General features: G+C 46.8%; 1 protein-coding gene across 1 annotated transcript in view; it reads left to right on the top strand.

Moving 5' to 3' along the window:
- Positions 1-834: 834 nt before the first annotated feature.
- Positions 835-22,472, top strand: part of ABCA12 (ATP binding cassette subfamily A member 12) — an 85,308-nt gene continuing 63,670 nt past the window's right edge. Inside the window, exons 1-3 of the mRNA XM_080598740.1 lie at positions 835-1,308; positions 5,520-5,613; positions 19,781-19,928. Coding sequence (XP_080454866.1) covers positions 1,240-1,308; positions 5,520-5,613; positions 19,781-19,928 — 311 coding nt within the window. The 5' untranslated portion in view covers positions 835-1,239. The remainder of the gene's footprint in view (positions 1,309-5,519; positions 5,614-19,780; positions 19,929-22,472) is intronic.

Raw genomic sequence — 22,472 nt, 5'->3', positions numbered from 1 at the left:
TATACAAGCCCAGTTTTAATTCAAAGACTTCTTTCTTGACTGCTCTCAGGTTGCTGCACAGGAGGTGCGCTGAGTGCTGAGCTGCCCGATGGCTTCCTAACATCTGACCCGTGGCTGAAGCACGTTGGCTTTGAGGGTGACCTCAGTGTTAGCAGATGGGGTCCTTGCATGTACCTGGTCCTCTCCGGGTGGGATCAGAAGCTCTGCTGGATGACCAGAGCTCATTAGGCAAGTCCATATCTGGTTTCAACACTCACACTTGTTACAGTCCCCTCTGCTGCTAGTGCTGCCCTCCGTACCTGCAGTTCACTCTCTCCTTTCATCTCCAGCTGGTTCTTAAATATCTCACCAGTAGCTAGGAAAAAAAAATCCGTAATCAAGTGAATAATAACAGCACTCAAGCCACACTAGTGCTCTGAAATCTTTGTGGGCTCCAGTTCTGCAATCCCATTCCCACTGGATGCGATGTGTTATATTGAATTCAATCAGTTAGAACACCAGGGCTGATCTCCCTGGAAGGAGAGGGAAGATACACGAAGCTGAGCAATTAGATTTTCATTTATGTGTTTTTCTTGCTTTAGTTTGTGTTTTTTTTTTTTTTAACTTTTATTTAATTTCCCTGGATGGGTAGGTTTGAGATACTAAAAAGTAGTAAAGAAAAATACGAATTCCAGTTCAGCAGTGCCAGGAAGATGCAAGCTGTTGATACTTTGTTCTTCCCGGCCCTTGCCTGTGAACTCGGGGAAGTCGGAGCGGCCTGGCAAGCAGCCTGACTCTGCTGTTGATGACACCTCTCCGGCAGAAGCGGTGTGTGGGTAGGCAGGTAGTTTCATCACAGGGAGGAGGAGGAGGAGGCATGCATCACCTTTTGTTTAAGCAGAAGCATCTTTTTGGAATGCTATCCATTTTATCAGTTAGGGCTTGAACAAAGAGCAGCCAGGAGAGGCTGGATATTGTAATTAACACAAGTGGAGGCAGGCTGCTGCGTCTGCCTGCCTGCCTGGAGAAGAATAACCTGTTGAATTTGCTAGGAGCTATTGCTACGAGGACAAGAGCTGCAGTTACGGGGAGCACGGCAGCCACAAGTGGATGAGGTAGCTGCTTCAGAGCTATGCTGTGGGGAAGAGGCTCAGATACTGGACACTGGATGCCCGTTTGGGTCAGAGCCTCCGCTTTTGCCTCCTAAGCCCAGGGAGAAAGAACACGCAGCCCGCTCCCATTTGGTTGGGTCGGCCGAGGATGGCTGCGCTCTCCCAGCACCTGAGGATCCTGCTGTGGAAGAACTGGCTGAGTGTCAAGAGACAGCCGGTGAGTGTGAAAACAAAGCCGTAGAGGAGGGGGAGCTGGAAACCGCAGGAGCTGAGGAGCAAGAAGGGCACGACAGGAGAGGAAAGCCACGGTGTTAAAATAGAAATACTTTGAAGGAAGGAGAGAGAGAGGGAAGGAGGGGAATGGCACGGAAAGAAGATGGGTCATTTTAAGCCAAAGTGGCTGCATCTTGTGTTGGAGATCATGGTGAGGGCTCAGGAGTCCAGACTGAGTACCAGGGATGCTGCTGTTGGTCCCTGCAGACAAAACCCTACACAAACTCACGGGCAGACCTGAATTAAGGCTGCTTAAATCTGCTCCAGTGTGAGCAGTCCCCAGAGTCTGTGTGCAGTCTTTGAGGAGTCCCTGCAATCTGGGGACAATGGGGGTGTCCTTACCTAGAGCCATTTGTAATGGATGGACAAAGAAAAAAGTGTCTCTGAGAGGTGCAGGTGGGACAGGTTTCCAGCACAGTCCAGTGTGTTGCAAAGCAACCACACCAGATGTTTTTTTTTCCCAAAATAAAGCATTGCTAGGGATGTCCAAGAAAGGAATCTGAACTGCAGTGTCATGGAGGCAAGTGCTCCTTCGGGTGGCATTGCATGTCCAGGCAAAGCCTGTCTGGTAGTTTTGTATCGAAAGTTTTGCTTGCAATACAGCTGCACTGGCATTTCAGCAGAAGCACACTGCAATTCATGGACTTGGGCTGCAGCCCGTCCTCTTGCTGGGAATCCCAATGGGATGGTTTGTAAACTCTCTGGTTGCACGGGAAGCCTTGGCAGGTGCAGAAAGGGCAGAGAAGAGGACGTGTGTCAGAGAAGAGCCCCATGGACAGTGTGATATGGGGATGGAGTGAAAGACTTCCCAGCACTGCGTACATCTGCAGGGTCGGCTGTGTGCCTGTTCTGTCCTGCCTCTCGGGTCTGGAGCCTGCTTCAAGGAGGTGCTGAGTTCATCTGAGTCCTTGTGACCCTCCCCAGCAGCTGCAGATGGGCTGTGCTCCTCAGAGTTAAGTCTGTGGCTGCTGTGAGAGATACAGGAGAATATTTTTTCTGAGATACAGAGGAATACCAATAGATTATCTCTAGTTACATGACCAATTTCAACACCCTTGTCAAAACCGGAAGGCTTGGGTCTCTTTCAGCTCCTGTGTACCTGCAGTAAATGCTTACATAAACCCTGACCATATGGTCTCACTTGCTATAATTCTTCTTTCAGTTTCCTGTAGAGATGAAACATCAATTCTGTAGGATGGGAATGTCAGTTAAAATAAAGTCTGGACACCACCGATTGTTTTAGGGCAGGCATTCTCTCCAGCCCTCCTTCTGTTCCCTCTCTTGCTCCAAATTAAGGAGCTTGCTCCGAATGCGGAAGCTGTGAGGAGGTAAACCCAGAAAGCTGCTCCTAAACACATCCTGATTTCTCTATCCTTTCCATTTTCAGGTTTGGTTTTTTAACCTGTGTGATGTAAACACACTGGTGGACCAGGCTTCCAGACAGCTTGTTTTAGTGTGTGCTTGTTTTGCAGGGGAAGCTCTCTGTTGTGCTTCTTTGCTTCTGATAACCCCCGAACGCGGCTGCTGCTGCTGCAGTGGTGCTGGTTGCCCTCACCAGGTGTGATCGGCATGTCATTGCAGTCTGACACAGCCCCTCTCCTTCCACAGACTGAAGTGCTTTCTCATTGCTACTGCTCTGTTTATCAGTCTGTCCAGGGCTGGCGAACGCATTTGATTCTGCCTTTTGCTTTACACTTTATTTCCTCTGCACACTCTCTGCAGAGCCCCTAGAGAGATTGTATGGGGGTAGCTGCGGCTTGCTTGGCCATCAGTTTGCTGAAATCAGCTGAAGCTCCGCATCCATAACCAGGGAGAGCCTCGGCACAGGTTACTCCTGCTGAGAAAGGAATGGCTGTGAGTGGAGGTGGCAGCCTTCTGGGGAGCAAGGTTTGGCCTGCCTACCAAGGGGAATTGGAGAAATCAGTTCTTCTTGCACTTTTATTGCTTTCCATCTGTCACTTCTATGCAGCTTAGTTATTTAAACAGATGCAGAAGGGAGAGAAAACGTGCCTGCATCCAGACGTACTAAGGTCTGCGCAATTAAATCTGCTTTTAGCAGTGAAATAATCCAGCAACCAAGGGATTATGCAACCTGTGGCACAGCACTTGGTGTCCCACGAGCCAAATTGGCATTGATTGTGGCTCCGTTCAAGTCAACGTGTTCTACCTGCAGTCGGCTTGGCCAGGCTGCTTGTCTTGTTTTTGCTAACTAGAAATGCCTGGGACAGTGAGAACGCTGTGTTGTAACTGATGTACCCAGCTACTATTAAATCCAATTAACTCCAAGCACGGAGATACGAAGGGAAGAGCTGCCTGGGAGTGGAAGCGCCATTTTAGCTCCAAATGGGGAGGCACAAAGATTTCCCAGAGTGGAGACGATCTTTATTCATTTCCTCCACCAAGAATATGAAAGATGTCTTGCCCTTCCTTTAGGCAGGCTCTGACTAATATCAGTTTCTGTGCTGTTACCCCATAATTTTCTTGTAGCCTACGTGGTGCTAAACTAGGAGGATACCTTAATAATGCTGTGTGCATGTGAATTAATCCAAGTTAAATACTGTATTTGGGGACTGATTACAGGGAAAGCATGTGATATATGAAAAAAAGTATAAAAAATGTTGGTTTCAGTGATGAATCCTGTTATATAGTATATATATAAAAGGAGGGGTGGGGTCTGTAAAAGCTAAAATGCTGCTGAACGTTGAAACTATAGGAGTACCCTCTCTGAAAGGATGTGTTAGGAGGTGCCTTGTGGTTTGACAGCTGTCAGTTCCTATTTTGGGGCATGAGTCGTGCTCCCACTTCCATGGCTGTGTGTCATCTCATCGGGGATGGTAGGGAGGGAGTTGCTGTGAAACAAGCCTCTTTAAGTTCAGTTGCTCTCCGGGATTTGTTTGTCTGTTTGTTTGTTTTTATGTTCCAGTAAGCATTACGGGAAATGAAAACACTGTTATGGGCTTGGAATTACCTTTGGAAAAATGGGTTTGGGTAATATGTGCTGATCTGAAAAAAATAGCGATGCAACAATGAAAAATGGGATGATTTTGAAGAAAGACATCTCTGCGGTTTCAAAAACTGGCATGAAGATAGCACAGCAATTTTGCAGCACAGGGTACTTTGAGCTTTACTGATGGATGGAAAATTCTAATCTAGTAGGCACAGTAGCGAGCTAGCCAGCTAGTACAAAAGCAGTTAATTATTTGAGAAATTGCATTTTCTTAGCTTACAAAACTCCGAGGCTTGCAGTTTTAATACTGACTTTGGGCCTCCTACCTAGATTGGTTTGCTGCACTAGATGATTAGCAGACTATTTTCTTCATCCTCATCCATTGAAATGATGAGCCCTCATGTCAACGGCAAGAGGTCCATAAAGCTTTGTATTTTTTCTGACATAGTATGCCAATTTTACATCATTTCTCTTCCATCACAGCTCACCTGTGTAGGCTGCTACAGTTTGGAAGTGGAAAGGTACCAGGGAGTTAGGTTGCTGTGGTCAGGAGCTCACGTGAGGAGTTCTGGTGGTTGGCGATCGAATGGGACTTCTCCAGCTGGTTACACAACTCTGTAAATCCCTTCCTTCACCATGCTTGGTTCCATGCCTTGTAAACAAATACCAGGAAAATCCTCTTTCTTTTGGCTGTTCTGTAAGGCTGAACCGTTTGTGAAGAACAGTGAAAGTTTCTGGGGGAAAAAAGTGCTGTAGCCTTGTCATTTCAATGTCAAACACTTCGATTTTGAGCTATAGTTAATCATATCAAGGTCACCTTTACCAGTCATGTGAGCAGTGCCATACACTGAAAGTGAAACCTTTCCCATTTTGGCTCTTCAGTCGTGCAATCAATGCATCCAAAAGTCTCGTACTTGTCAGGGTGCTTTTACTCGTACATAGCAGTGTCTCAGATCTGTGCAAAACTGTGTAAACAGCCAAGCTGAAACACAGGAAAGCTTCAGGCTCATTATTTGCTCTTATGATCTTATGTGGTTTTTCTTCCTGCATAGATAATACTTGGGTTTTAATAATATGTGCACCGAGACAGGCATTATTTACAATGCATCTTATAACTCATTTAGAGTGGTACTTGTACATTCCAGACAAGCTCTGGGACACATCAGCGCGACAAACGTAACCGATATATTTTCATTGCTATTTTATAGGTATGGTCATTCATTTTAATTTCCTGGCCTGTGGTTGTTTTCATAATCTTGGCCATCATCCGTCTCAAATTCCCTCCAGAACCACAGCCAAACTGTAAGTAACCGGTTTGCTTTTATGTCTTTGGGGTTTAGTTCTCATTTCAGTGACTGATGTGTTAATTCGATGTGTTTTGTTACTTTTACAAATCTGGTTCTTTGTAGTTTCCAGTGGAGACTTCCTGGGATGCAGCATGCTGTAAATAAAATGTCCGTGTTCCTCTGAGGTTGCTTCTATTTATGTTTCTTTTAAATTAGTTTCATAATTAGAAAACAACTTTGCAGAACAGTCTCATCAAGATGCACTCAGGTACTGCTGTTGTAGGCAGCAGTATAAATCTACATGATAAATTGAGGGACAGGAGAGCAGCTGGGAGAGATCTTATTCAGCAACACGAACAAGGGCATAGGCTTCAAGTGAGGTTATGAAGGTAAAAAACACGAGGTTGGTCATCATGAAAGATTTCACCTTGTTTGCTACAGGCAAAAAGCTCCTCTTCAGCTGAGCCTTAGTAGTATCTGCCCGAATAGTGGTAACTTGGCTCCTGGCACATGATGGTGCATGTGAGCCCTTACTGGCAAGTCCCAGAGCAGCTGGTGGGTGGGTGAACAGTTGGTGGTGGCTAAACGGGTGAAGAGTTTGCACAAGCTGGCTTTCGCTTGCAGGCTGTGCCTCCTGGGTCGGGAGAACACGTGTCTGCACCCAGAGCATGGGTCTGCTTGAATCTGCTCTAAAAATTCATGCTGAGTTTAGTAAATACCCATCACCAGCAGAAGACATAGCCCTGTCATCCTCTCAAACCAGGCAGTGTCTGTTTATGAAGTTACATGGTAAAGCAGAGCAAGGAGTTTATCCAGAGGGAAGCCTTCTTCCTTTCCGCAGTGTTAACTGAGGTGGATCCAATCCATGGTTCTGCCCTCTGTAGCCTCCCAAGGCAGTCCCGAGGGAGGGGAAAGGATGGGTAGGAAGGGCTGGACTCTCTTTTCAGTGATAGCCTGCCTTTGTGTTGGGAGAAATCAATCATGGAGCTGTACCCTTTTTGTTAGCCCCTAGTTAGAGGAGATCCTCAACCTTATTGCAGAGCCCCTGAAAGTGCATGCCAGACTCTTGCTTCATGTTGCACATCTCGTTTGCTGAATCACATCCACGTGCTGCAGCACAGAGCTGTTACTGACAGCCACTGCTTCCCAGCACAGGGTAGGAACAGGCCCTGCAAAATTGCCCTTACCAAAAGATTTGCAACACCTGACTCACAGGGGAGGTACCCCCCTAGCTGACCAGCCTCAGGCTGGTGTTGACTTGACAAGAACAAAGCTGTGTCGTGGGCAATGCTGGGTTTTTCTATTTGGGGGAAGGAGGCTGAGGCAGGGGGAGAGGAGACAGATTGACAGCAGCAAGGACAAGCAGTTGGCTTCCAGTCTGTAGCTATCAGGTGTGTAAAATGTGGTCATGAGAGATTTGTACTTGATGGCATGTGTGCACTGGAAACGTTCCAACCTAGTTAATGCTCAATTCTCTGATTAAAAGTGTTTCAGTGTTTCTGAATGATGTATGAGAAAGGACCACGTTGTGACAAACACCAGATAGGCAATTAGGATAGCCCTCGCCAGAGTAGGCTGCAAGCTCTCTGGGAGTAGAGGTTTGTGTATCTAATTTGTAGGCTGTGATGGAGAGCCAGAGTAAAGGACTTTTCTGGAAGTATCTCAAGGTCTTTAACGGAGAAAGGCATTCTTGGTGTGTTAGGGTGGTCTTTTAAACCCAAGCCCATAGGCAGCCAGTGAAACTCCTCTTTAGGCCTGTGAGATACCTTATGTTCTACCCAAATTTCCTTGAACCAGTTGGAGCAGGCAAGACTGGGCACGTTGTATTTAGTGAAATTCCCAGCTTTTGCCAAGTGTGGAATGGCAATCCTCCCCCATGGCTCCGTCGGTTGTACTTGCTGTCCGTGAGAACTCAGATAAGGTGAATGTCAAGAGTACCAGCTGGATGGTAAAATATTTATTTTACTGTACGTGGCTATTAATTTGAATGTGTATTTTTTTGAAGTGTGTTTGCTCTGGGTGATTGCATCTGTGAATTTCTGGATCAGGAGGAATGTTCCGAGCAGCAGCAAGTAGCTTCATCAGTTGTACTTTGCAGGAGGGGGACTGTATTTTGGGACTTGTTCCCTTTTCTTGCATAGCTGAATTTGAGGTCAAGTCTCAGCATCTGAGTTTCTTTCTATCATAAAGAGGGCGATAGGAACTCTAGTGTAAGGGAGGTTTTGTGCTGGAAAAGATGTTGTTAATGGTTGTGGCGTACTCATGATCCAGGTGTTTAGAGGCCATCTAAGAATCCAAAGGGGATGGAGAAGAATGTTAATGGGAGCATGGAACAGCCAGTTCCTGCTGCTTTTTCTAGTTAAATAAAAACACCACTTGAATGTTACCCTCTTTTTTTTTTTGACAACTAGACAAAATGTATCAACTTTTTGTTTGAAAACAAAAAGAGAAATCATTTGGGAGCTTTCTTTTCTGAAGAAAAAAAAAAGACACAAAAAAGGTGGGTGGACACGTGTAGGGTAATGATTACAGGAGGGGGTTTTGTTCATTTTCAGTGGAAATTAAATCCACTTTATGCTGAGTTCCAGTGCCTTCCTTAAAGGGCACAGTCATTAAATAGTGACAAGAAGCTGTTTCCAGTTCTGCTGCTGTCAAGAGATTATTGCAGGCAGATGGAAGTCAGGAAGCATGGAATCAATGGCACAGAGATAGAATATGCGACTCAGATGCTGAGTTTTGAAGCCTTAGAGATGACACCCCACAAGATTTGTCTGTAAGCTTATCTCGTGTATTCAGGGCCCCAGCAAGATCATGAAATCTATGATTTGCTCAATTAAAATAGCTCAAGTTCAAAACAGTGCTTCTGAAGGATGCCTAATAGACATTCAATGGATTGAGGATTATTTAGAGAAATTACCTAGCAAGAGCTTCTTGCAAGAGCAACTCACTTGCTTTCCTTCATGTTTGTGTAGCACCTAATGCAACGGGATCTGGTGCTGGGCTGAACTCCAAAGAGAAATGACATGCTAAATAAACATCACCAGTCAAGAGGATGCTGGTAGGAGAAGAACTGAGGTAAAATAAGGAGCTAAAATCCATCTGATATGTAATTTGCTTCATGATTGAAGCCTGTAGTATCTAAGAGGGGGAAAAAAAAAAGAAAGAAAACACTCTTCCATGCAGGCATCTGTTTGGTGATGTGTTTCCAGGTCAGCAGAGATAATTGTCAGGAGAAATAAAGATTTGTTTCTCTGCATACCCAGTTGTGATGATCTGAGCATCTCCCCAAACCAATTTCCCATCCAGCTCATTGGGTACATCCCAGTCATGGCTTTTGACCTTTCATTACAGCCCTCGCATGTGATGGAAGGTACTGGGATGTGCTGTGTGGCACACGTGGAGCAGGAAGCTCTGAGTTGGAAGCCTGCAGCACGGAAGCCAGTGAACTGTGTTGGAAGTGTGTTCCAGTCCTTTGTGCCTGTATCACAGGTTTTGTAGAGTGAGTAGGGACAAAAATCTTCCATCACTACAAGTTTTTGCAATTTGGGAATTGTGTGAGAGATACAATCTGTCCCTCAGGGACAACAACCCACTCAGTCTACAGGGAAGCCCAATTAGGCTCTTTGCTTTAACTAGCGCTGTCACACCCCGTCACACCCTACCCGCCTGCTTTCTTCCTTTTCTGTTCTTCTTCTTTCCTCTCCTGTCAGTTTGACCCCATCATTATTCTCCATAGAAGCTCTTTGGGGTGTGGTGAGTTGCCCACTCATTTTGAAACCCTGCTCTTTACAGAGAAAATGTGGCAGGAACTTGCTCTCCTTTTAGACCCAAGATCTGCTCCCCCTGGCCTTACAAGACAGAGTTAGACATGGGTTGTGAAAGCCATGCCTTACAGATGTTGTTCCGTCTTCATGGAAGGAAGCCGTGCTCTTGGGTCTGGTCTGAAAATCCACCAAACTCCTTCTGCCTGAACTCTTCTCTGTGGAGCGCATCTTACCCTTCACCTCTGCCCTGAATTTTCACCCAAATTTCATCACCTCCATGGAGATGCTTGCCTGGTGTGTTGCGTTCACTCAGATACCTGTCATAGACTTGTTACCAGAGTGCTTCACCAGGCTGCTCTTTGGAGCCTTTACTGGGGGAATACTGGGATAGCAAAGCACTAGACTGTGTTCCAGTACCAGCCCTGCTGTTTAGGTCTAGTTTAGAGCCAGAGCCACATGGCACAGGAGCAACTGTTCAAACTCCACTCTCATTCTTGGCTCCAGTACTTCTGGAAGAGGGTCTCTGAGCTGTGCTGCGTTCAGTTTCACTGGTAGCTAGGAGTGGAACAACTCCAGGACTTGTTGGAAAGATCAGGATGAATCCCAGAGTGCAGATCGGAGCGGCCTTAGGAGGCTGCGGCTTGCTGTACCTGCAGATGGCTTTCCCGTGACTCCTGTGCTAAGCAGCATTGCCATGTTAGAGGTAACCTAGGCACCAGTTACCCTGGTCAGGGCAGCATCAGAAAAAGAGGCAGGATACTCTGCGCAGCTTCGAAGAAAAGGATAAACACAGGTAGCATCCTGTGCCTATAGCCCTTCATCCCCACCACCCACACGTTTCTGCCCTCTGGCTGCTGCAGCAGTGAGCTGGTAGGTGAGCAGGGAGCTCCTGCCATAACTGAGGACCTCAAACACATCTAGCTCTGACAGTTCCCTGCCTCAATCCCAGCTCAGAAGCAGAAACCCTTACACTAGCTTTGTCCCACAGTTAACAGAGGACCTTGAGCTGGCTTAATTCTCCGTGCAAGAGGTGGCTGTGGCTGCCAGGAAGACGTGTGAGAGCAGCTAGCGCTGTGACCCACCTTGCTCCATGCCTTCCTTCCTCTGAGGTACCACCCTGGAGGTGAAAAAGCTCCGAGAAGATGCTAAACATTTTGAAAAGGAATTCACTTCATAGTCAAAAGCACCTGAGCTCATCTCTTTGCCAGTAGTGTGGAAAAATTAATAGGTTCCCATGGTAATTACAGGTAGTCGGGATGGTGGCTTAGCTACCCAGGCTGCTCCATTCATTTGGATAAGTCACTGGTGCTTATGCAAGCTGGAATCCACCCCAAAGGTTCGACCTACTCTGTTTACAGACAGGCACACATCAGGCTCCCAGCTCTGCCCCAGCATTTGCCAGTGGTGGAGCAGCCTCATTCCTCTGTTTCCTTTATCTTGCTGTCTTTGACAACAAAGAGGGGAAGGTAACCAGTTTTCTCCCCTTTTCTAGACAACACCAGATTTTGTCTGTGCTCGAATGCAGCATGATTAGCGAAATAGGCTCTTCAGGTCCCTCCTTAAGTGTCCTTTGCTTTAGTATGAAATTTATTTTGTGCTGATACTGTGCCAGGCAGGCTGCCATATAACACTGTTTCATTGCAACAGTGCTGAAGGGGGATATGAATCTTCCCCCACACCTGCTGGAAGAGACACAGAGAGGCAGTGCTCAGCCATACAGTTCCCTGCGACTCGCCCAAGCTCCCCCTGAACTCAGAAACCTCTAGCCTAACAGACTCCCTCTTTCAGTTTGAAACCATTGCCCCTTGTCCTGTCGCGACGGGCCCCAGTAGAAAGTCTTTCTCATATATATTTTATACATTGAAAAGCTGTAATAAGGTCTCTTGGGAGCCTTCTCCAGGCTGAACAACCCCAAATCTCTTAACCCTTCTTCATAATAACACCCATTTCATAAATCTCTGTGCCTTCATTTCTTTCTACAGAGTTCCTCCACATGAGGTGTGACTGAAGGATGTTGAGTTGGAGGTGGGAGCTCCCGAGTTCCCAGGATTTTTTCTTCCCACTGCATTACAACAGGGCCTTGGGGCAGCCACTTAATTCCAGTTGACTTCCTGGAGCACCTGAAGCCAGGTGCCGGGACCTAGAAGGACAGAAGCATTTTTCCAAAGGCGCTGAGCAGTTTGGCTTGCACTGAAGTTAGCAGCTGTTGAAGTGGAGTTCCTGTAAATGAGGTCACTTTTGTTTAGAGAGTCTAAGCGTGGGCTCTGGAAACTACCTGAAAGCATTCACCATTGAAAGACAGAAGTTTAGTAAATGCAGCTTTTGTAATTTTTTTTTTTCCCCAGAGTCTAGATATGGATTTAGGATATTTTTGGTTCCAGCTTCTGGGTGGGAAATGTTCTGACTGTCCTTTTAGGTCCTGCTTGTGCAGCGTCCTGCTTCAAAGCAAGGTAGCTGTATTATACAAGACTAAATTAGCCTTGTTTGTGTTAAATATTGCTTTAAAAAGGGTTGGTCTACAGCTCCCACTCTGTGTGGTTGTGCTTCAGTCAGAGGAGCATCTTTCCACAGCGCAGGGAACCTCCAGTGCCTCTGTCGGCTCTGCCCTGCGGTGCAGACGTCAGTTCTGTTGTTTCCCCATCCAGACCTCTTAGGAGGTTTCCATCTCCCTTCTTTCTCCTTTGTGTTGGGTTTGGAGGTTTTCTCCTCCCTTTACACCTGCTTTTTCTCCCACTCAGCTTCAATTTTTATGCTCGCGCTCTGCTCTTTATTATCTCCCTGATCAGTACATGAACCCAATGCATTCGTATTCAAGTGCTGATTTTTAATTTATTAAATAAGGGGGTGGAAGAGGTGAAGGTCTGTGGGCGAGCAAAACTAGCTTGTCTAGTCTTAATAAGCATGGAAGCAGTTGCTGTCTGCTGTGGGCTGGTCTTATTATTTGCAGAGCCTGAAATGCTAGAGGGAAGAGTTGGGCAACGAAATGCTTCCTCCACTGAAGCCACCGACACAGGGAGGAGCCTTGCAGCGAATTGTCTGCTGCTACCATCTCGCCGTCATAGGCAGACAACTGAGGACATCGTACTATTGGCACGGTCAGGAAAACAAGAGTGATGTTGCTGTGAAGATTAAAAAAATAATAATAATAATCAAGCATTTGAATCTCACCTGGCCACACTGGGCTTCTGGCAGGTTGAATGGAGTTATCTGGGGTCCTGCTAAGCTTTCATGTTGAAAACCAGGAGCTGGGTGATGGTACACGACTTGCAAATCAGGGCAGGCTGTGCGGTATCAGAGGTGGACTGGTGTGTGCGTAATAGCTGCTCACAGCATCTTCTCCTTCCATTATTATTTGCAAGGTGGAAATTAAAAAACACCACTTGGAGTTGAGGGAAGGGTGGCCGAGGATGACACTGCTTTAAGGCCAACAGCAATGCAGAGGAGGAATGTGAGTACGCCAGGGCCAGCAGGACTTGGGCTAGCACCAGCTCATCCTAATTCCCTGGTGGTGCTGGGCCCGGCTGCCGTGTGCACGCAGCAGCATGTTGCACCACGTGTAGCTGAGCTGAACGTGTGCCTCCCTGCAGCATGGCCCCCTGCTCACATACAGCAGTGAGGGAGGCTCATAGGGAGCAGAAATGACCCCAATATGATAGACATCAAGGGTGTTTGGTGTCCTGCAGCTTTGGGGTAAGCTCAAGGGAATCTCTTCTTCCAGTGGTGTCTGTTCAATGGGGGAAATTGCAGGGAATAGGATGAAAGAAATCACCTGTTAGCTCTGCAGTGCTATAAAAGTCAGCTTTGTGATGCGAAAGGCAGCAGTCTAGGGACAGTGGGAGTGCGATACCAAAGCATTAGCTCTGACCCAGCACAGCTCTTAAGTATGCCTTTAACCTGAAGCCAGAGTAATCCCATTAAAAGCAGCAGTGCTAATCACTCCTGTGCCGTTGGCTTTGGACACGCTGAACAAGATTTGGGCTGTACTGACAGAACTGTAGCACTTGCTGTCCTCAACAACTGTGGGACTTCTGTGGGCACTGATCTTGCAGGTGTGAAAAAGGTGGAGGAAAGCCTCTGGACCTGTTTGACCAGGAGCCATTTGCCTCCTGGTCCTGCTCCCACCAGAGACCTCAGTCCTAGGTCACTAGGAACATGAGGGTCCCCTTCTCCAGCTTCATGGTCAGATGTGAGTTTCAGAGCACATGAATCTCACAACGTCACACCAATATGAGCAATGCGGCAATTAAATAGTCTCTTTCCATAGATGAAGGGTTAGGCCACTTGGTTATCTGGGTCATTCTTCATATGCATTAAAAAACAAAACAAAAACAACAAAAAATGCCTCAAACTTAATGTTATTTGATGGTCACATTTCACTTTTGGAGAGATATCAAAGCTCCTGGCATTATCACAAAGCTTTCTACAAACGATAGGCGGTGTGAGTTGGTCAGAAATAGATGTGAACAAAGCTGGAAATGTGCAGTTGTGTGTGGCTGAAGAGAAACAACATCAGTCATCGTGTCATGAAAGAGGCGTGCTCTTTGTCTTTTTGACTGTGGATGCGTAACGGTGAAGAAATAAAGTTTAAAGCAATGCTGTGCGACTATGGGAAAGATGAGAAGGGAAGCGAGAAGGTTGTATGTAGCCAGCTTCGTTAGACATTTTGCCTGGAAAGCTGGGAGGAGGTCACCATAGCAGTAAATATTTTCCATGTGTGCTGTGTGAGTGCATAGATAAATATAAATCACAGCTGATAAACAGTCAGAATCGCTGCTCTGGGTTAGACCCTCTGCTGCTGCTCAGGGGTGATTGAGAGCGTGGAGGAACAAGAAGCACAGAGTGATCCTTCCACTAGAAAAATCGTCAAAGGTTTAAGGTTTCTTCACCCAGAAGCTGAAGAGGTTGAGTCCAAGTATTCCTACATCAGCAACCACTGACAATCTGTTTTTGGGGATTTGTCTAATTTGTTGTAGAATGAATGTCTGCTGTTCAACACATCTCACAATATTTTGATATGTGTTAAAAAGGGGCTTTCTCTCCTTTTTTGCCTGCTGCCTCATGATCTCATTGTGTTTCTTTGTCCTGTGCTGCAAGGAGTGATCAATTACCCCTTTCGTTATGGATCACGATATTATTGCCCTATCACACCACTTTTTGGACATTTTTTTTCTTTGCTGCAGAAAGCTGGTTATTAAGCCTCTTTGTATGATACAGCAGTGATTGAGTGCATTTTCAGTTAAACACAATACATCCTAATGAAGTCATTAGCTCATTATTTTCTTTAATTCACCAGTTGGGAAGTTGAGATTTATATGGATTTTTTAATGAACAAAGACTTACTGCTTAAGGTATGTGCAGTATCGGTGTGTGAAATCTGAAGCCAAGAGAATTTTTTCATGCCCAAGCAGTGATAGGAAGCTAAACTCTGGGTAGTCAGAAAACAGGAAACCTCATGAGGTTTTTTTAAATTAGTAATAAAGGAGGAAAATAGATTAATGTACCTAACTTTATTTAGGGAGTAGCCACTCATAATGGAAATCCCATATCTTTGATGTGAGTACAATGGGATACAGATTTGGTCTGGTTTTACAGGGTGGGTGGCAGAAGTAGGTAGGAAGTCCTAAAAGCAGAAATATCATGTGGGCAGAAAAGGGAGAAGGAATGCATGGATGATGTTTTGGAAGGAAAAAATAGGGTCTGTGTAGCTCCATTGCATTTAGTGGGATTTGCATGTTCAAATGGTGTGGCTGCAGTATGGTTAGCATCTATCGGAGTAGCAGAGCTGAGGCTGGGGGCTGAGGGGAGGGTTGGTAGCATATGGTGCTTGCTGGCTGATGGAAACCAGAGTGAACCTGGTTGGAACCTGTACCAAATGTGGACGTGAGCCTATCTTCGTACCTTAGAATCCCAGAATTGAGATTGGAAGAGACCTTCAAGATTACCTGGTCCAACCATCCCCTACCACCACCAATGTCATCCCCTAAACCATGTCCCTAAGCACCACGTCCAACCTTTCCTTGAACACCCCCAGGGACAGTGACTCCACCACCTCCCTGGGCAACCCGTCCCAACACCTGACCACTCTTTCTGAGAAGAGACCTCTCTTAATTTCCAACCTGAACCTCCCCAGGTGCAACTTGAGGACATTCCCTCTGGTCCTATCACTGGTTACCTGTGAGAAGAGGCCGACCCCCAGCTCCCCACACCTCCCTTCAGGCAGTTGCAGAGAGCAATGAGGTCTGCCCTGAGCCTCCTCTTCTCCAGACCAAACACCCCCAGTTCCCTCAGCCGCTCCTCACAGTACTTGTGCTCCAGGCCCTTCCCAGCTCCGTAGTCCTGCTCTGGACATGCTCCAGGGCCTCGATGTCCTTCTGGTAGTGAGAGGCCCAGAGCTGAACCTTAGTTTCATGCACAGCAGCAATACTAAATACAAGAAGCAATAACACAAAGATACTGCTTATTTACTTCCCTTTGCCCTGGAGTGGACAGTACTGGCTGTTATCCTCCGAACACTTGCCTTCCATGCAACACCCTCACTGCCTTCAGACCGAGGTGGGTGGCACTGGGGGCTGCAGTGATCACGCCGTGCCAGCACCCTGCCAACTGCCCCATTCCTTGAAACAAACGGCTCCACGCAGCCAGTGCAAATGCATGAAACCCCAGCGTGATGAAAGCAACATAATCACTGTGGCAAGGTAAAACGTGGTTCATTTAGATTTGGACGTTTCAGTCAATTTCGATTAATCTTATAGGTCGTAGCGAAATAGTAATTTTCATCTGTCTTGTATGACATTTATTATTACCCTGGCATTTTTCATCATTATTATACAAAGCTCCTTTACCTGGCGAAAACAAAATGTTTTGCTTGTGTTGAAGTGTGTCGGAATCTCACACGTTTCAGAAAGCAAAAGAAATCAACTTGCTTCATTTTACTCTAAATGAAAGCAAATATGGAAATGCCAGAATTCCCAAAGGAATGAAAGCCTTGTTTCTTTTCAGCTCCTGGAGATACGGCTGGGCTGGGTAGGTGCTAATGAGCAGGGAGAACCAGCCAGCCCATGCTGTGCTGAGCCCTTGGCTTCTTCTGCCCTTCGGGATGCCTGTCTTGTTTTCTTCAGATTTGGTGCCTTTCTTTCAACAGTGACTGAAAACTAAAGCACTCCACAGTGAGTGGGGATAGCAGAAAACCCTCTACCCTTGGGCTTCCATTGCCAGCGAGCCCAAAAGTCAGTCCTTACCAATAGGGTGCAGCTCTGAGCTCAGGTTTTGGTTGCAGACAGGGCAATTTGCAAGAAATCTGTTGGGGTGACCTCTGCCCAGGCCTGAGAAGGGGCAGCAGTGGGTGCAGCGATCTCCACAACTTGGCTCATAGGCAGCATAGTGAGATCTTCCAAGGGCAATTGCAGTTTTAGGACACTAAAGTGTTTAAAGGTAGTGAAAATGATGAAAACTGGTGTTGTGTTGAGGATCTGCTGTATCATAGGATCATAAAGGTGGGGACTACAGGGCAAGAGAAATCCATTTTCCTTGGAAGTGGCATTGCCAAAGACTTCCGTGGGAGAAAGAGATGCATTAATCTCTTGGCTTAGCTTCTCATCAGTAAATTCCTTCCTCTGCAGGACAAGAGGGAGTTGCAGGGAACAGCTCTGAGGCTGCACCATGTTTGTCTGGGCTCGGGCTCCCAAACCAGCCGTGCTCCCTGCAGGGTGCCTCACGCTCTGGCTCTGCTTTGGCCCAGACATTTCAGATTTTTTGGTGTCTTCTTGAAAAGCTTCCTTACTTCTCAAACCGCTGTCAGAGCCCAGGCCTTGTTCAGAGAAGTCCTGTCTGGCATCTCAGCTGCTTTTGTGCCAGGAGCATGGTGGGGTTACACCAGTTCACATCGGCAGTGACTCAGAGACATGTCAGCGGCTGTACCCAGGTGCCAGCGAGCTGCTCAGCATCTGATATGAGTTGGCAGAGCCTCGCTGAATACCTCAATAACATTGGGCTGTCGATGTCTTTGCAGGTATCATGCTACCACCAACGCTTCCAGCAGCACTTGCAAACTTCAGGTCGTAAATTTCTGTCTCTTTAGTCTTTAGCTTGCCGTTTAAAAAGAAAGGAGAAGAAAAAGCTGATATCATCACCGTGTTCGTATGCCATACACCTTGCTCGTGATACAGCAACTGATTGTATAGTTGTCCTCGTAGTTCAAAGCAGACTCAAAGGCTTTGAGTCTAATTTTAAAATATATCATCACTACTTATATGTCAAGGAAATTGCTTCTGCTTTGGATGCAGCAGGAACTCTTGTATAATTGTCTCTGTAAATGTCTTGCATCTCTAGTGAAGAACACTGCTCCCCAGGCTGCTGGCCACGTGCTTGTGTTCCCCACCCCTCTGTCCCACTGAGGGATTACATATTTTCAGTTGCTACAGGTCTCCTGAGAGACGTGACCTTACTTGCTGGCCCTGGTTAAGGTTGGTAGATGTGGATGGCAGCAGAGGGCGTAGCCCTTTTCCTCCTAACTCCTATCTGTCTCGCTTCACTCCTTTTCGGCTCACCGTCCCGAACCTCGCGGCTTTCCAGCTCTTTAAACCAGCATTTTGTAGACGTACTGACAAAGCGAGGTCTGTGGTGTGCATTTTTGGGCTGGGGCGTGAGTCGATTGCCTGCAAGGGGAACAAGGGCACGGGAGATCGGAAGGAAGACGAGAAAAATGCCAGGGTGTGCAGAAGGCCATTTTGCAGGGCTGTAATTGGTCATCCCAAAGGGCCAACATCCCAGACAGGGCAGGGGATATTCACAAGAGGATGCTTTGAGATTAAAGTGCCCTACTCTCCAGTTTCCCTCATGGGCAGCAGACTTAATTACCCTTCGAAACCTTTAGAGCAGAATATATTTGGGGCTTTGGCCTCTAACCCAGAAGGACTGCCTGTAGGGAGAAGGGAGCTCTTTCACTCTTCTTGGCGCTCTGTGATCACTGGGAGCTGGCTCAGCCTGCCCCGTAGCTCCCAGTGGCCTGGGGGACGCGGGGAACAGGTGAAGCTCTACCTTTCTCCTCTGGTAGGACATCTCCTGCAGCTTTCCAGGGCAATTCTCTGCTGAGGGACAGGAGAATCACACCACCACCCAAAATGGGTGCCTTTGTCACTGCAGGAGTACCTGGTGCTATCTGGCATGAAGCAGTGGGAAGTCCCACGCTACACCGAGAACATTTGCAGCTTGACACAGAGCTCTGCTGCCCGAGGCCTCAACGGCCCCTTTCCTCTCTGGAGGCCAGCACTGCAGTGCACACACGTGGGCTGTGACCAGTCTGGCTGAGGAAAGCTAAGAAATGTCTCCTTCGAGGAGACTGGCAGCCATATGCTCCACCTAGCACTGCCATTCCCCCCGGGAATATCTGGGTTTTCAGCACTGCTCTAACTAATAAATGTCCTACAAACGTAGTGTGGTGTACGTGTTGGAGGGGTTAGAGATAAAGCCGTTCCTGGGCAAGAGTCACGGGTCATCTGTGGAGTCTGAGCAGCAAGGTAATCAATTACCACAAGCCTGCCTGCAGGCCCTTTGTAAATCTGGCTCCTTTCCATCGGAGAAATAATAGCCATGTCCTTTGCCAGGTAATTTTCCAAATGATTATTTTAAATAATACGTTGCTGTGATCCAGCAAAAGAGTTTTGAGATTTATTAGAGCATTTTTCACTGCGAGGAGACGCATTTGGTGAACTCTGCGGGCTGGCAGTAAGCAGCGGGGGGCAAGTGGCACATGAAACACTGAAGTCTCTAATTGCTCAGGTCCTCTCCGTGTTTGCAGAAATGGGAGACAGGGACATGCGTCTCACCCTGCAGCGCTGGCTGCCAGCATCGCAGGTCACCAAGCAGATGGCACCGGAGCTGCTCTGAGGTGTCAAGAGACATGGAAGGAGTGGTGATAGATTGCTCCTCTCCCTTCCCTGGGCAGGTCTGCACAAGGAGGTTGTCTGGTCCTGGATGTGTTGCCCCTTCCTGTGGTAAAATCTGAGACACAGCCCTGTTTTAATAGCTTGGCTTGAAGCTGAATCTTGGGTCTTTGCGCAGGAACTGATCCAACCAAGTCTAGGAGAATGTGCTCTTGAGGATGCTTCAGGTTGCTATGGCCATGTCTTCTTTTATTTAAAAGAAAATAATCTTGCAGTTGCTTTGGGACTGACAGGTATCTACTTGTAAACAGATAGCTTGACTCTTTTTCCTATTAACTAGCCTTTCATGGCTCTGTTGAGGGGGGCTTTTAGAGGTATTTTGCAAAATAGCATTGCAAAGGTGGAGTGAAAGCCTCAGTGCAACTGAGAATCAAGTCCCTGGTTTGTGGGGAGAAAGTACCACATACTGATAAAAACATGGCAAAAAAAGTGTATCTGCATCGTAATAACATCATTTTCTGTCTCCCCCTTCCTCCAGGTTATCTCGCACCCCGAAACCTTCCTAGTGCAGGCTTCTTCCCATTCCTGCAAACTGTGCTGTGTGATACAGACGCCAGATGCAAAGGCACGCCATACACACCAGACGATCTGCTGCCAAGGCTTAATGACATCTCATCTCTCAAACTGTAAGGGAATCTGGATATGGCTGGGTGTCACAAACTGCAGAGCAAAACTTGCTTTGAGGTGGAGGGAGCAGCCATGCATGTGTGTATGTGCAAGTGTGTCCACAACAGCTGTCTCTCTCTTGTATCTGTTATAACAGATACAGTTTTAGATATCTGAGCACTTAGAAATGAGAATATGGGCTGCAATGTGGGATGCTTTAAAAATGGTCATATTAGGGACAGCTATCAGTATTGTGTCAATTGCTTCAGGCTTGACAGTAGAAGAGAAATTTACTTCCTGAGGAAAATGCTTCTGATGACCCAAATTTCAGAAATCAGAGCAAAGAAATTTTATTTGCATGATTGTGGGCTGGGTCTTGCAGGGCATCAGCTGCTAAGAGCAAGCCCAGTGGGCTGATCTGCCTTCTGTGGTGATCAGCTCAGGACACTTAGGGTGGAAGTGGCAAATTCCTCACCAGCCCTAGTTTCAGAGGCACATTTGTTCTGGAGTGATTGCTCTTTCAGTAGAGCCTCCAGGCGCCAGCCAGAATGGGTGTTCTCTCTGCAAACCATTAAACATATAGGCAAACAGATGAAAAAATAAATGATTTTGCCCACAAAAGCATGTAGATTTGCAGAGCGGAGCTGGCTGTGCATGTCTCGTTGGAATACTGGTTTGCTGAAATTGAAATACACAACGTGGGGATTTCAATCTCACTGACGTTCCAGTGGAAGCCAAGTAGCATTTGCTTTGAGACGTGCTAGCCAGGGTTGTTTCCACATTTTGGCTGCCGGGTTCTGGCATACCCCTGGGGAACATGCAGCCCTGAGGCCTGGTTTGTGGAGCTGAAAATCTGTATATCTCACATCCAAGGTCCCCAGGTGCTCGTCCTTCTTTTCAGGTGAGAGGCTGCTCCAGAGCGGCTATGTCAGAACCTCAAAAGCCCTCTTGGCCAGAGCTTGGGAGTTTGAAAAGCTCAGGTGGGCCCCAAGACTTCCACCAGAGAGCCCCTAAGGTGGGATCCTGGGTATGGTGGCTCCTCAAGGGTCCTTGTTCAGTGCAAAGGGAGCGGAATTTCTAGGGGAATGTCAATGGTCAGGATCTCTCCGTTGGTTAAGGAGAGTCTGGATGACTAAACACGTGGGTGGCTGAATTTACACAAGGTGAATCCTAATCAACTTCAAGGTCACACAGCAGATGACGGCAGAGCCACGGAGAGACGGGATGCCTGGATTCACAGCCCTTTGTTTCCTCAGTGTCATTATTTTCCTGAGCACGTTAAACAATGGTTAATTTGGAGCACTGAAATAAAGAAACGGGGACTGTTAGCGCCAAAGCTGGAGGTCTTCCATGGGTTTTAATAGCTACAAATGCTCCTTGCTTTCTGGTTTTGGTTTCTGTAGAGTTGTTTAGGAAATAACTGTTTTTTCCTGCCAACTGAAAATGAAAGGGTAGGGCCAAACTACAGCTCAAGTCACATGTCTCATTAATAAGCATCTTGACCACGACTGATGCTAGAAATTAGCCTTGTGAAATATCACACAACTATGTGGGTATACCTGCCCTTGTCTGGTCAATGTTGGCGTTAGAAATACGTTATATTTTACAAGAAAAAACAACCTTTAACTAGCCACAGCAAACCTAGCAGGATACAGCAGAGTATGAAACCTCACCAGAAGGTTGACTGGGTAGGAGAAAGTTACTGCAGCCAACATGAATGGACTCAGCTCTGCCTCGGGAGCAGAATCGCTGTGGATGAACTTGTCATGAAGGGAAAATAGTTGGGCTGTGACCCTGCCCTGTCTGGATGTATCATTGTGTAATATTCTAGAGTTTGTACTATTCAGCTAACACAGACTGCTTTTTTCCTCCCATTGTGCAACTCACTGAAGCTGTTATTAAACTGTTTTCTAACTCGCCCTTAAACCGTGTCTTACCAGTGGCCAGCAGAGAAAATAGGCAAGGTTCTCATTCTTCTGTTCCCTTTTTACCAAGGTGTGCAAAATATGATCATTTGAGATTTCCTTGAGCAGGAGACAGCTAGCTACAAACACTGAGCTCAACACCAACATCTTCCAACATTTTTTTCCCTTGAAGTGAAATGTTTGGGAAGGGTAAAGTAAGGTTCTGGTGTCTTGAATGATTTCTTGGTAGGGGCACACAACATGCTGTAATAACTTAGTGTTATTGCAGCTTGCATCAAGGCCTCTCTGGTCAGTCAGAGCATCACTAACAGTGCCATGAAGTTCTCCACTGCTTCTTCTATTGTACATGTGTTGGGAGAGGACAGACCTGATATGATGAGGCCTCCTTTCAAAGAAGTGGCAATTTGTTTAAGGTTAGACCAAATACATATGTCAAGCCTTGCCTGTCCTTGGTGTCCCCGCATACCATGCATAAATGCAGTCCCCTCCATCAGTGTCTGAGAGCGCTGCAGTGTGCTCCCCCAACATCCATACCAGGCTTCTAGAAGGAACTCAGCATTTACACAGACCAGATTTCAACACATTTGCCATAAAATCCAGCTATAGACCCATCCTGAGTCACACAGTAGCTAAACATAA

The sequence above is a fragment of the Anser brachyrhynchus genome (genome assembly GCF_964034855.1).
Source record: "Anser brachyrhynchus genome assembly, chromosome: 7".
NCBI classification, from domain to species: Eukaryota; Metazoa; Chordata; class Aves; order Anseriformes; family Anatidae; genus Anser; species Anser brachyrhynchus.
The sequence above is the reverse complement of the archived record's forward strand: the minus strand, read 5'-3'. Positions and strand labels throughout refer to the sequence as shown.